Source organism: Podarcis raffonei, chromosome 3 (assembly GCF_027172205.1).
Source record: "Podarcis raffonei isolate rPodRaf1 chromosome 3, rPodRaf1.pri, whole genome shotgun sequence".
Lineage (NCBI taxonomy): Eukaryota > Metazoa > Chordata > Lepidosauria > Squamata > Lacertidae > Podarcis > Podarcis raffonei.
In genome coordinates, this window is record NC_070604.1 from 51293858 (window position 1) to 51307044 (window position 13187).

The following is a 13187-nucleotide window of genomic DNA, read 5'->3' on the forward strand; positions in this document are numbered from 1 at the left end:
AGTAACAAGCTCTGTAGCCTCCCAGTGCCAATGAAATATGTTTTTGAGATCTGCAGAAAAATGCCACGCCATGAATCTCTCCTCCGCATATATTATATTGCCGGTGTGGCTGTAGACAGATATGGAGAGAAATCTCCCATGCACAGAAAAAATGGCCAGTATAAACTATGAAGAAATATTTAGGCATTACTGGCTTATTTTTAATAATTAAAATTTATATTTAAGGCTGGCTGTGATGCTAATTTAATGATATAAGCTTGTGCTTCTCAAACCAATGAAATGAAATGCAAGGAAAATATTGCGTGCAAGGTGAATTTCTATAAGCGAAATGTGTGTGTGTTTTCTCCAGAGCTTTGCATGGTGCATCAGCAGGTGTTCGGATCCTGACTGGAAGCCCACAAAAGAGAGGAAATTCTGAATTAAGGCTCATTATGGGAGCCCTTTCTCCCTCCCATGCTTGTATGCTAATAGGAGTAACACAGGCATATAAAGAGGAGAATAGATAGCCATAAAGAGCCCCAACTTGGAGTTTCCTTCCTTTTGTGAATTTAAGTCAGATTCTGAAGCACCCACTGACACTGGGCACAATGCATCAGAAACGTCTTCTGTACAAGACCACTGAAATTAATGGGACTCTCAGAAGGATGGAATTTGTGCAGAGGATGCTCCTGGTAGAATATGTAAGGCAACACTTTTTAAAAACAAAACAACAAAACACTAAGGGATAATTTTATCAGGCATTGTTTCTTGCTCAATTAGCAATTATTGCTACAGTAGCTAACTGGTGAGTTAAGCTTAAGCAGCCAATCGACCAGAGGGTAAGTAACACTCATTTATCTAATTATTTAGTTAATTAAAGCATCAGCTTAAACTAATAAGGGCACAGGAGCTAAATCCTGTAATAACTTATAGCTCTGAAGCTAAATCTGTTGAACGGCAGATCTGTACAAGATTTTCAGTTCTACCCTAGCAGGCAAGTTTTGGGAGGTCACAGATACCCTTTATTATTGTCCTTTTGTTGTTTTCCATTGGCTTAAATGTAATGTAAGTTGTTTTAGTTGCTGTGGTGTATGGCTGGGGGCTTCAGCTCTTGTATTTGCTAGTTGTTTTTAGCCTATGTGATTTGTATTGTTTATTTTATTGTGTCTTTTGTTTTGAGGCTCTGTGCAGGGTTATATATTTATTTCTTTATTATGAAATTTTACTGGCCAGTTATGTTTTTGATTGATTTTATGTGAGCTCCGTCTGCCATCTGCCCCTGGCAGCATGGTCAATTGCAAGGAATAACGGGGACTGTAGTTCATCAGAATCTGGAGAGCCTCAGCTCCCACACCCCTGCTAGATGGTATGCAGTAGCAGACAGTATTGTGGGATATTGACATGTGAATGTGGCCCAGGTGAATGGCTAGTAGTAGTAGTAGTAGTAACAACAACAACAACAACAATAATTTTATTATTTATACTCATCACATTTGGCTGGGTTGCCCCAGTAGTCACTCTGGGCAGCTTCAGTTTTCCTGCCATTTTCCTAGCTATAAAAATTTTAGTGGCATTTCCATGTTATATGATTATAGAAATAACCTATTTGTAGCCCCCTTAACCCAGAAAATAGTGGGAGTTTTGTACTTCCAGTTTAAATGGGTCAATGCCACAGCCACTCACATGATGAGCCTTAAGGCAATATACTGGCATGCACTGGGCTCTTTCTTTCCTCCTGCCCCCCCCATTTCAAGGCTCACTTTTTTGGGGTTATTTTGCCCAACGAGTAAAGTGTGCTAGAAGATTTGCAGGCTGTAGAGGGAGAGGGATGTCCTGATGTATGGGGAGAACAGTAGTGTGCATGTGCATACAGGTGGGCAGAACCAGCATCTTGGCTGACATTTGTGGTCATTTGATGCTCATTGTTGCAGTGCAAATGTCATTTAGTGCAACGTGACCACACGGTGTCTGAGACATGACAAAATAGCTGAGTGCAGTGTAAACAGAACATTAGAAAATAAGACAGAAGCACTAGCCTTGTAATTAGTTAAACTAATGCAATAAACTCATATTTGATTGCGGTCCTGATGTTTACTGATCTTACTGCTGCTTACAAGGAGGTAGAGGAGGAGGTGATGCCAGTGCACTGGTTGGATTTCCTCTGCCAGCATGTTTGCGCTGCGCTGACCTTACTGCCACCTGGCCTCTCTTCCCTCTCCATCCCAGGAAGTAGCAACAGTGCAACTGACCAGAGTGCCTGCACTATATCATCCACTACCAATGCTATCTCAGTTCAGACATTGCATTGAGCTACAGCACACAAAGCATGGCTTACAGATCCTCTGCAAACCATGGTTTGTCAGTCGGGATATTAGAGCTAAGAATGGCTCAGTCAGAGCTTGGGTAACACTTAAGCAAAAATAGTCACAGCAGCCAAAAATCCCTCAGGTCACTGTAAATCATCAGTCCAAATTCATACCTGAAAAGCCAGGCTTGAGGTGCATTGCTAAAAGGCCAGCAGTGAAGTTGTGACAAAACTGTATTTTTATGAGGTAAATTCAAATGCAAGAATGTTGTTAGGATATGAAAGCTTTTTGACATTTAAAAAATGGCTGACTGTGTGGTTGTTTACCCCTGACTATAAAGCCAGAACAGATGCAATATATGTGGTTCAGCTGGCAGTCTGCCAAGAAACAGATAGGTTGTTGCAATTTCAAAAGATGTGTTTTGCTCACATATTTGTGAGTATTTCAGTTACGGCACTTAACCTGATATACTAGCTTTTATATGAGTATTATAGTGGTACCTCTAGTTATGAACTTAATTCATAAGGTCTGTTTTAACCTGAAACTGGTCTCATCCTGAGGCGTGCTTTTGTTAATGGGGCCACTTGCTGCCGCTGCTCTGCCAGCACACAATTTCCGTTTTCATCCTGGGGCAAAGTTCTCAACTCGAGATAACTCTTTCAGGTTAGCGGAGTTTGTAACCTGAAGCGTTTGTAACCTGAGGTGTTTGTAACTCGAGGTACCACTGTATATGGCATTTGAAAAGGAGTTGAATTCTGCTAGGTCCTTTAGCAGACGTTCCATTTGAAATCATTGGTCTGGTTATAGGCCAAAAAGGATTTGGATTTCCAGGAAGAGCCTGATGATTGGCTAGAGGGTTCTGAGTAGAGTGCAGGCACAGGGTGAATAGTGGGGAGTTGGTAGTCAGTCATTTGGTCAGAGGCTGAAGAGAATGAAGAGTATAGGAAGAGGCAGATGGGACCAGAGAATCGCTGAGGGAAGCCAGGCAGGAGATTCCAAAGCAGTTGCCCAGGAGAGCTGCTGGCCAGAATGACAGCAGCTGTCAGTTGGTCACAGGAAGCAGGAAAGACTTCAGAGACACAACTGTGACATCTGTGTGGCTGATTTTCCAGCACCTGACCTGAAGAGGGACTTCAGAGGAAAGCAGAAGCAAGCCTGTCAGGGAGAAAGTAGCAGCCTCAAGTGGCGGAGTCCAGTGAGTGACGGCTAAGGGACTGTCCTACCTTGTAATCTTTCGGTGAGCCCTGATCAGAGAGAGGCCTTCACTCACCTAGGTATCTGTGAGTTAACTGAGGGAAGAGAAACTGAGAATTGGGTTCCTAGTTTTGCATAAGGCGTGAGAACTAGGGCTCTCCGGAAGCAAGAATTATCAGTTTTAAGGCAACGGTAACATCTTTTAAAGTGAATGCAACAGATTAAAAGTAACTGTTACCTATTGAAGCAGTTCTCAAAGTGCTGTTAAATAAGGTAACTGCAAATAAATACTATATATCTTTTAAAAAAATACTATGTTATATTTATCCCCATGTAAACTGTGCTCCTCAGTCACCAAACACTTCTCTCTTTTGTGGTGCATGGAGAGACATTACCCTGGCAGGAAAAGACTTTGAAAGCAAAGATTGTGCGATCACAAGCATTATTCCTGCTTGCAAAGGGTACACATGTGTCAAGGCCACAGCACTGGCAGACATTCCCCCCCCCAAGTGCCCACCCACCACTTCATATGGCCATTAAACCCTGGTTTATAGCGCTACTTGCACAAACAGGAAAGAACTGCCTTGAAACCTTGTGCTCATATGCTGCCCACTTCCCTCTCCGTCTCTCACATATCCAGGAGAAACGCTTTCCTTGAATTATCCAGGGATTATGGGTTAAAAACAAAACTCTGATCAGAACAGAACAAAAAAACCGTGAACTTCAAACACTGGTTTCTGAAGCTGTCTTGTTAAACTTAACCAGTTTGTTTTTAAGCCATGATCCCCGGTCTAGGTTAGGGGAGAAGTTGGATGACATACAGGGAAAGTGAAACTAAATTCTGGCAAAGTCCTTTCCCTGGCCATGCAGGAGGGAGGAGAAGGGGAAGCATTTGATTCTTCCTGCAATGCTAAGGTATGGTTTAGTGTTGTGTGAGAACTGGGGCACAGTGCTTAAAGGTTTCATTCTTTTTAGTTTGTAAATGGCATTCCAGCTATTTATTCTCTTCATTTAGAAGTTGCCGTAAGTTTTGTATTCTCAGAAAACTGACAGGGTCCGTAATGAAAATAAATCCTAGAAAGTCATTGAAATTGCTGTTCCGCTTCATAACCTTAACATTAATAAGTTTAAAATGTATGCTTTTATGGATCAAGCAAAAAGAAAAAAATCTATACTGAACTCATGGTAGCATAATAGATTTACTGGTGATTAATTGTAATGTGATTTTATTTGCCATTTTCATGAGAGGTTTTCCCACTTCTGTTATGGATGTGTATGGAAGTTGTGTTGGTTTGAAAAATTGATATTTCCACCCCTTTGCCTTTGTTCTGAAAGTGCTGTTCAATGTCTAGATAAGAAAGATTCAAAAGTGAACCTTTTCCACTGTTCACATTCCATTTTAGGAAGTCTTTTCACTTGTTTGTTTATCAAAATAAATAATATGATAATATGAAACAGAACTTTTTTTTAGCAACACTTTAAAATACACTTTAGCTAGCCAGTGTTTTCCAAGAGTTTCTCTGTGTATATATTTAGAGCTTATGAACCAGTTTTTCACCATCAGGTACTCAGTTGTTCATAAAAAAAAATTCCATAATAATTCTTAGTTACATCCACCATGAAGCCCTGCTGAAATCCACATCTAATCTGTAGACACAATGAAATGGTACTAATTGTAGTGTAGTGTCCTAGGTACCCTTTGTTCTGCTAGAAGTTCATTTAAATGAATTAAGCAAAAAAGATAATTAAATGTGCCTAAGCATGTTCATAAAAGGAGTCAGTTTTTATATTTCAGAAATATAATTATGTTGTCAGGTTTTGTTTTGGGGTTGTTTTTTTTACATACTTCAGTATTGTTCTATTTTCCCTAAGCCTATGGTAACTAAGAATATGTTTCCTGTTCACAGAGCAAGCTTTACATGGAAGGATTTAGAAGCCTAAAAGAAGGAGAACCAGTGGAATTTACTTTTAAGAAATCTTCCAAAGGACTTGAATCAATACGGGTAACAGGTCCAGGTGGGATTCCCTGTTTAGGAAGTGAGAGACGACCCAAAGGAAAAACAGTACAGAAAAGAAAACCAAAGGGAGATAGGTAAATATTTTCCCCCCTATTTTTACATCTTTTGGAAAACTTTTATTCACGGTGCTTCTCTGCAGACTCAGATGCAGTCATGCAATGATAAGGATGTGAATGGTTTAACCTGTGATTCTGGAAATGGCATATTCTGATTCCTTCCATGAGGAAGAGCTGTAGCTTGGTGGTTTGCATGCAGAAGGTTTTGAGCTCAATCCTTGGCCTCTCTGGGTAGGACTGGGTGAGGCCTGATCTGAAACTCGGGAGAGCCAGTTCCAGGCAGTGTTGATAATAATTATCAAGATGGACCAATCTGTCCCAGATGTACAGCATGTGTTTGCTCTGTGGGACTTTACATATGTGTAAGAGCACTCTTGCCATGATGATTTGTTGCATTTCACATTAGGTTCTGGTACTGGAAATGGGTTCTAGTTTTCCTCACATACATGTACTGCGCTGTATATATGTCCTGCCATATGTCTTTGGCTCATAAAGTAATTTTAGTGTTACATGCAGAGGTCAGCATGTTCTGCTAGCTCATATTGGTTAAAAAATTTCTTTCGTATTATGCAAGAGAATAATGACAGGTCCTAAGTATTTCAGGACTTCAGGCGGGCTAAGAATAGAGATAGAAGGGGACAGGGCAGAGAGAGAAAGAGCTCCTACCAGAGGCAGGCGTGGTGAAAGAATGCTCAACTGAGAATGGAACCTATTGAGAAGCCTATACTGTGTAGTTTTCTGTAATAATTATTCAGATAATGTCAGCTGTTGCGGCGTTACGGGCAGAGTGTTTGTGTGTGTTGAAATCTGAAAATGTCTTCTGGCGGTATTATTAAGATCAAGGAACAGCCAAAACAGAAAATATAGAGATCTAGAATGGTTTATGGTTGGTTTCACTAAACTTTAATGTAGTGTGTTTTATCCATTTTAAGTTAAAATTATAATAATATATATATTATAATTTTTTATTTATACCCCGCCCATCTGTCTGGGTTGCCCCAGCCACTCTGGGTGGCTTCCAACATAAATAAAAATAAAAATAAAACATCAAACATTAATAGTAACAATCTGATATCCAATATAAAAAGTCACAAGAACTTTAAATTAAACAATTTATATCAAATAAAACAATATTCAATAACCTGTTAGAAAATAATAGTAAACAGTAAAATTAAACATCAACAAATAATAATTAAACTGTTTACAATTACAATAAAGAATTACTAATCCATAATCAATAAAAATAATAGAAAATCACAATGCATAAAATACCACAAAACATACAAAACCAAGTCACCCTATGAAATTATGTGGAAGAAAATGAAAGGACCCATCACTAGCACAAGAAAACCTGGCCTTACCTGACAGGGGCTTTGACGGGTGCAGAGATGCACTTAGTCTTTCTAGAGGTCTCTTGTTTCCCATCATAAGAAGCTATAGCTCTGACCTATAATATGTAACTAAACCTATTTTCCAGACAAGAGTGTCTACACTGTGGGCTTCCCGTTGTTTGTAGGCTTCAGCTGACTATGAATCCCTGACAACTAGCCAACAGTATCTGGAAGACCACATGTTCCCTATTTCTGGTTTAAACAGAGTCATACTATTGCAAAGGATAATTTTATGTATGTTTGCTCATAAATGTAGGAATTTCCTCCTTTCCTATGTGCATGTTGATGCAGACACTACCCACAGTGCCCATTTACTCCCAGTCTTTTGTCTTTGTCTGTCTGCATCATCCATTCGTCCACCTAGTTATCTTCTTCCACCCCAAATAGTCCATTAGTCCTAACCGGCTTAGTGGTGGGTTCTGCAATGGCCGGGCGGGCCAGATTTAGGACCCTGGTGGGCCGGATCTGGCCTGCGGACTGTAGTTTGAGGACCCCTGAGTTAAGCAAATTCTTCTCTTTGAGTCACATTTATAGTATTTAGTATTTGTTCTCATAGCGTGGAGCCTTTGTCAAGAAGTGCATTCAGAGAAGGGTATGAGAAGTGATTAAAATTACATCCAGTTTTTCAAAGAATAGTCTTCGGTGGCTTTAGAGGTGGGTAGAATTGCTTTCCACCCTTTAGGTTTCGGACAGTTTAAATGCTGATCAATGTAATGGAGTTCAGACAGGTTGGCAAACAATAGTAAACCACAGACTGCTCTCGTTTCATTGCCTGCCATTAATGCTGCAGTACCCTTTACATCAAAGTTAACTGGGCTACTTTGATTTCGTCTGTCATATTGATATGTCTGATACATGTGCTTTAAATGGCTTGCATGTTGAAAGATGATTTTTTTAAAAAAAAAATCCTATTTAGAATTATCACAAAATTATAGAGCTGCATCTGCCAACATTTATGTTGGATAGAGTAGCCACAATCCACATCCCTGTGCCGGTGGCAAAAGTCCTGTTCAGTTAATACTCCTTGTGGGGTGAAAGCAGATATTTATTTATTCTATACTAACAAAACTAAACTACCATTCCCATTGGCTCTACTAAACCTTCCTGCCACCATTCAGCCATTTACATTTATTTATCACAAGATTATTAGGTACGCAAGTTGATCTGGTTAACAGTACAGTGTTTTTTTACACTTCAATGGCTTCACACTGTCGCTTCACACAACATATATTCAGCTATTAATGTTTACTAAAAATGGCTTGGCTTTAAAGGAGAAGTTACCTACTACAGTCGTACCTTGGATCCCGAATGTTTTGGCTCCCGAATGCCGCAAACTGTTCGGGTTTGCGAACTGTTTTTGGAAGCTGAACATCCGATGGGGCTTCTGCAGCTTCCGATTGGCTGCAGGAGCTTTCTGCAGCCAACCAGAAGCCATGCTTTGGTTTCTGAACATTTTGGAAGTCGAACGGACTTGCGGAATGGATTCCCTTCGACTTCCAAGGTACGACTGTATATTAAAAGCCCTTTAGCCAAATTGCCTGTTTTTTGTCTCCATGCCCCTTAAGCTTCAGCAACTTCACTGCTGTCAGGTCCCACATTGACAGTTAAACTGGACCCTAAAACGCACTAGACAGAAAACTTCTCCTTTCATATGCATGCCAGTGTACATTGCAATACAAAGGTCAAAACACATTACACAGTGCCCATTAAGACTTAGAGAAACAGTCCTAGTTTAAAGCTGAGAGCCTCTTCTCTCCACATGTGCCATGAATAAAAGGGAAGAAACAATTCTTGAGACATGATGAATACCTTGTGGTCCTCTGGATGTTGTTGGACTCCCCATCAGACCCAAATAGCATGGCCTGTGATTAAGGATAATGGGAGTTACTGGGCGAGTCCTAATGTCGGAGGGAATATGATCAAATTCGGGCACCTTTTACCATATGTGGTGGTCATGTGACATATCAATTACTGTGGTTTTGGGTCATGGTATCCTGGAAGATTAGTGTAATAATCACAGGACAGACGGTCCCACATGTCTCTCAGCACTGTTAACTCTGCTTGAGGGAAGCTTAAAAGAGCTGAAGTATAAATAACGCTATAACTCTGATCCTGGTTATAGTAAGACTTGTTATAGCTCATAAATGGAAAGCTTTAGACAATGTCTGCATAGAAGCTTGGCTGCAACAAAATGAACTAATAGGAAAAAAATAACCGAACACCCGAGATCATTGCGAGAAAATGAGGCTTTCTGGGGAACTTGTTGCAGGCTTGTTGCATATAAATTTAGAATCATCCATGTCCACAAACACTTTCTGTTTTGGCTTTAGAATTCAATGCCATGTTGATACTTAGGGGTGGGGGACTTTAAAAGGGGATGATAGGAGTTGTAGCCCATTAACATCTTGTGGGGCCACCAGTTCCTTATACCTCAGTTAAAAGCAACAGATGGGAATTGGCTCCTTAAGAAGGCTATGAAAAGAGTTTGCTTTGCTAGAATTGGGAGTAGCTCTCAGGAATTCAACTACTTGTGTGGATTTGGTTGTCTTTGTCTCATAATTTTAGCACATGGTAGTAGTGAGGACCCAACTCTGGGAAGAATTAAATGTCTCACTCTTCCAATCATTCCCTGTTCCAGCATTTTAGCTTGCTAGATGGAACAATCCCCCTCTCCTTTGCCCCACTGTTCTGGGGGTTCCCCTGACCCTCTGAGAGCTGATATTGGGGAACAAGAGAGGTTGGAAAGTCCCATCACACAAATGGCCTTCTGTTGATGGGGCTGGTTATGTGAACCCTGTTCTCTAACACGCTAGTCTGTTATATCTGTGAACTGAGTAAGCGTAGTGTTGAGGACTTGCAAAATTGCTGTGGAAGGGTTAAAGTGTGAGTGGAGTTGCTTTTTGCTTTCTTATTTTTAATTAGAAAAATAGAATGCTGGGTTTTGATGTGGAAAACCTGTATTCCAGTCCCCATTCACTAGTTGGCCTGGCTAGCTTGCTCCTATCGATCAGCCTGACCTACGTCAAAAAATGCCAAAACACTACTTTGAGCTCCACAGTAGACAGGCAAGATGCAGAATTAACTCTTCATAATTTGGAGACCAGAAAGTTGATTGCTGGGTTAGCTTGAGCCAAGCAGGATTGATTTCTAGTCTTACATTTTTAAACATAAGCATTATAATGATTTATTAAGCCTCTTTTGAAGGAGTGCTTAATTTGTGCAAGTAAAGTATGGTGAAGTGTTTTGAAGAGAGAGACACTTTGTTTTTCTGCAAGCAATCCAAAGAGAAGCTGCATAATTGTTAAAATGCAGCTAAAATGAAACTGGTTGCATTGTCACTGATAAGCAGACTGACCCAATGCCCCAACATTTTAAAGGAATCCATTGTTTAGAAATAAATAGCTCTAAAGACACATCATCGACAACTGAAAACCTTAGTAAACAGGGTAGAAGAAAATAAAACATGTAAACCCATTAAGTGACCTTAATTAGATTTCAGAATTATTAAAGCACAATTGCAGTTCCCCCTCTCCCACCCCTGGTATAAAGGCAGATTTTGGTAATATTTTATAATGAATATGTTGAAATACTGCTTAAAAAGTGCTAGCCATTTTAGGCATTTTAAAAATAGCAGAATTTCAGCAAGTTTCAATAAATGTTGTAGTGGGCTTGTGCTTTCTAAGACTTGTTTTGTCAGATTTTGGAATTTGCTTTTTAGTGGTTTCTTTTGTAGGAGAGAAATCTTTCAGGCATGAATTGATAGTCCAGATCTTTTGCGGTCTGTCTCTTCTAACCTATGACCCTTGTTCCTACAAGGTCAACATCTGAGGGCAGGAGATTAAGATAGTTTAAAGACTGGAATGGGAACTGGAATGGAAAAATTAGCCAGCCTATTTTGGTTGCAAAACATCAAAGTCTCCAAACCATTTACTTATTTTTCAATGTAGTTTAAGAGTAACAAGTTAATTAATTATACTGTGCTTGGCAAATATATGTCTGGAATTAAGAGGACCATCATGGAAGAATTTTTGTTTTGCATTAAATATAGCAAGCATATTGTGTTACACGTACCGTAAAGAGTCTTTAGCAGTTTGCAATATAACTTGGAATCTGGTCTTGCAACTTCTTTGCCCAATTACTTCTCATTCTCATTAACTGCAACACTGACACCAGTAACACAAATTTCCTGTGTAAGGATCTAACCACGATTGTGTACCCAGTGACTCCTGAGATCGTGTGCTGAAATTGCTAGTATGTTTCCTAATTAAAGTTTAATTATTAAACCAGTGCCTCTTGTGCCGTTTCTTTACAAATGCAAATGTTCTCTGTGTAGTGGCATTGTCCATTACATAAAGAAATCAACCCCAACCAATACATTGGTAACAATGTATGTGCCATTACATGAAATATTGGTCCTCCATCTGCATAAGTGTGTTTAAGGCACATGCATTATGTGCATGAGTTTGTATATGCACATGTACATAGACTCCAATATCAGTTGTAGAAGCAGTGTTTTTTATGAACAAAATGCAGGCTGCTAGTGGTTTCTTTGCCGTAGCTGTTTTTAAAATATAAATCTCACATGGGCAGAAAATACGCTTTGTTCTTTCATGGAAAAAGGAGGAGATTGTGCCTTCAATGTATAAGCAAATTTTATGGAAAAGTACTGTTTCTTCTATCATTCAGAATATGATTGATATCTTTATAGACTTTGTCGATTTTCTGATTGTTACTCTGCCACCAAAAAAGATTTCAAATTTAAATAGCTTAAACTACTGTTGGGAAATGTATATATATAGAGGTTTTGCCACTGTCCCTGTAATCACATGGCTTCCCCTGCCTCAAACAATGCATGGGCAGCTGCAGGAGAAAACGTTTCTGTATAAATAACTCATGTTCGGTAGAATCCTCCTTTCTCCTGAGACAGCTATACATGGTGCTGGCAGGGCCAGCAGCACCCAAAGCCCCCCCCCCCCCGCACCCAGTGCCTCTTCACATGCAAAGGGTAGTTTATAAGGAGCTGTGAATAAGGAAAATATAGGTTATCATGTATAAATTCTGTTGGCCCATAAAATGTTTGAGAGTAAGTTTGTGCATAGTTTTTCACAAGAGCTTGTGTAAATTGAAGAACTTGCTTGTATTTGCAGCCCTTTTGTAGATCTATCTAAGGTGCTATATTGTGTTTTGTTTCAACAGACTAACATGGTGAACCTTTTGGAATTGTGCCCTTAACTACCAGTGACTGAATAACCTTCGGGTTTGGATGTGCACATAAAAAAGGAGAATATGTGTGACTTGTTTCCTAAATGGAGGGTGTTCTAATAATGAATTATTCTATTATAGAAGTTTAAAAAAACAAAACCAAACCCTAACTTCTTAATTCTGCCTTTGCAAATTGGTTGGCTGTTTCCTCTAACCTGTGCATCTGGAGAAAGGGCACCAGTGGTTCTTGCCTTTGTATATGCTTAGCTATTTAAATGCACATAAATTGTCTCTGACAGCAGTTGTAAACTAAGAAAACACACTGGGAGGTGGTCCCTAAAGCACTGTTTCTGAACCTGTGGCCCATGGGCTTCATATGTAAACCTGAAATAATTATTGCTTACAGTCTTTAACTGGTATGATGAATACCTCTTACAACTTTTTTGTTATGTTGGCATTTTTTGGCCCTTGCAACCGAACACTGGAAAAGTCTTACATTTTGACACTTGAGAACCACTCTCTGGCAGCTAGTGATGGTTCCAATCACTGTTGCACCACAAGGTGCTTGCACAGGGACAGCCCCCCCCCCCGGAGTGTCCCCCACAGCTTGCCTCTGATAAAAGACCTTCAGCACCTGCGCATCAGAGACAAGCTGCAACAGTCACTAAGACCAACTCCTTGTACAAACACCCGCAGTGAACCACCACTGGATCTGCTGCTAGTGTTCGTTAACAGTGTGACCAGGAGTGATTAGAATTTTTTTTTGGGGGGGGAATATCTAATGCTCCTTGAGTAATTGGATGCTTTGTAGAATAATTTTTTTAGACCTTGCGAAGCAATATCCTACAATCAGATGATTGATGTTCTTAACATTCCTGTAACAAAACTGTGAATAACTCTTAAATATTTAGAAGTACTCTAAATGTTTCAACAAATTGCACAATAATAGGGGTGATATGTCCTTTTTTTTGCTGGGATGCTTCAAGTATAGGTTATAAAACAGTCAATGTTGCCATTAAAAGGCATGAAGCCGATGGCTGT

The 13187-nt window shown here is 39.8% G+C and overlaps 1 protein-coding gene across 6 annotated transcripts in view; it reads left to right on the forward strand.

The window, feature by feature from the left end:
- Positions 1-13187, forward strand: part of LIN28B (lin-28 homolog B) — a 90895-nt gene that overhangs the window by 57713 nt on the left and 19995 nt on the right. For all 6 annotated transcript variants that reach the window (XM_053381550.1, XM_053381551.1, XM_053381553.1 and 3 more), the window contains one exon: positions 5387-5571. In XM_053381550.1, the coding sequence (XP_053237525.1) occupies positions 5387-5571 (185 nt within the window). The remainder of the gene's footprint in view (positions 1-5386; positions 5572-13187) is intronic.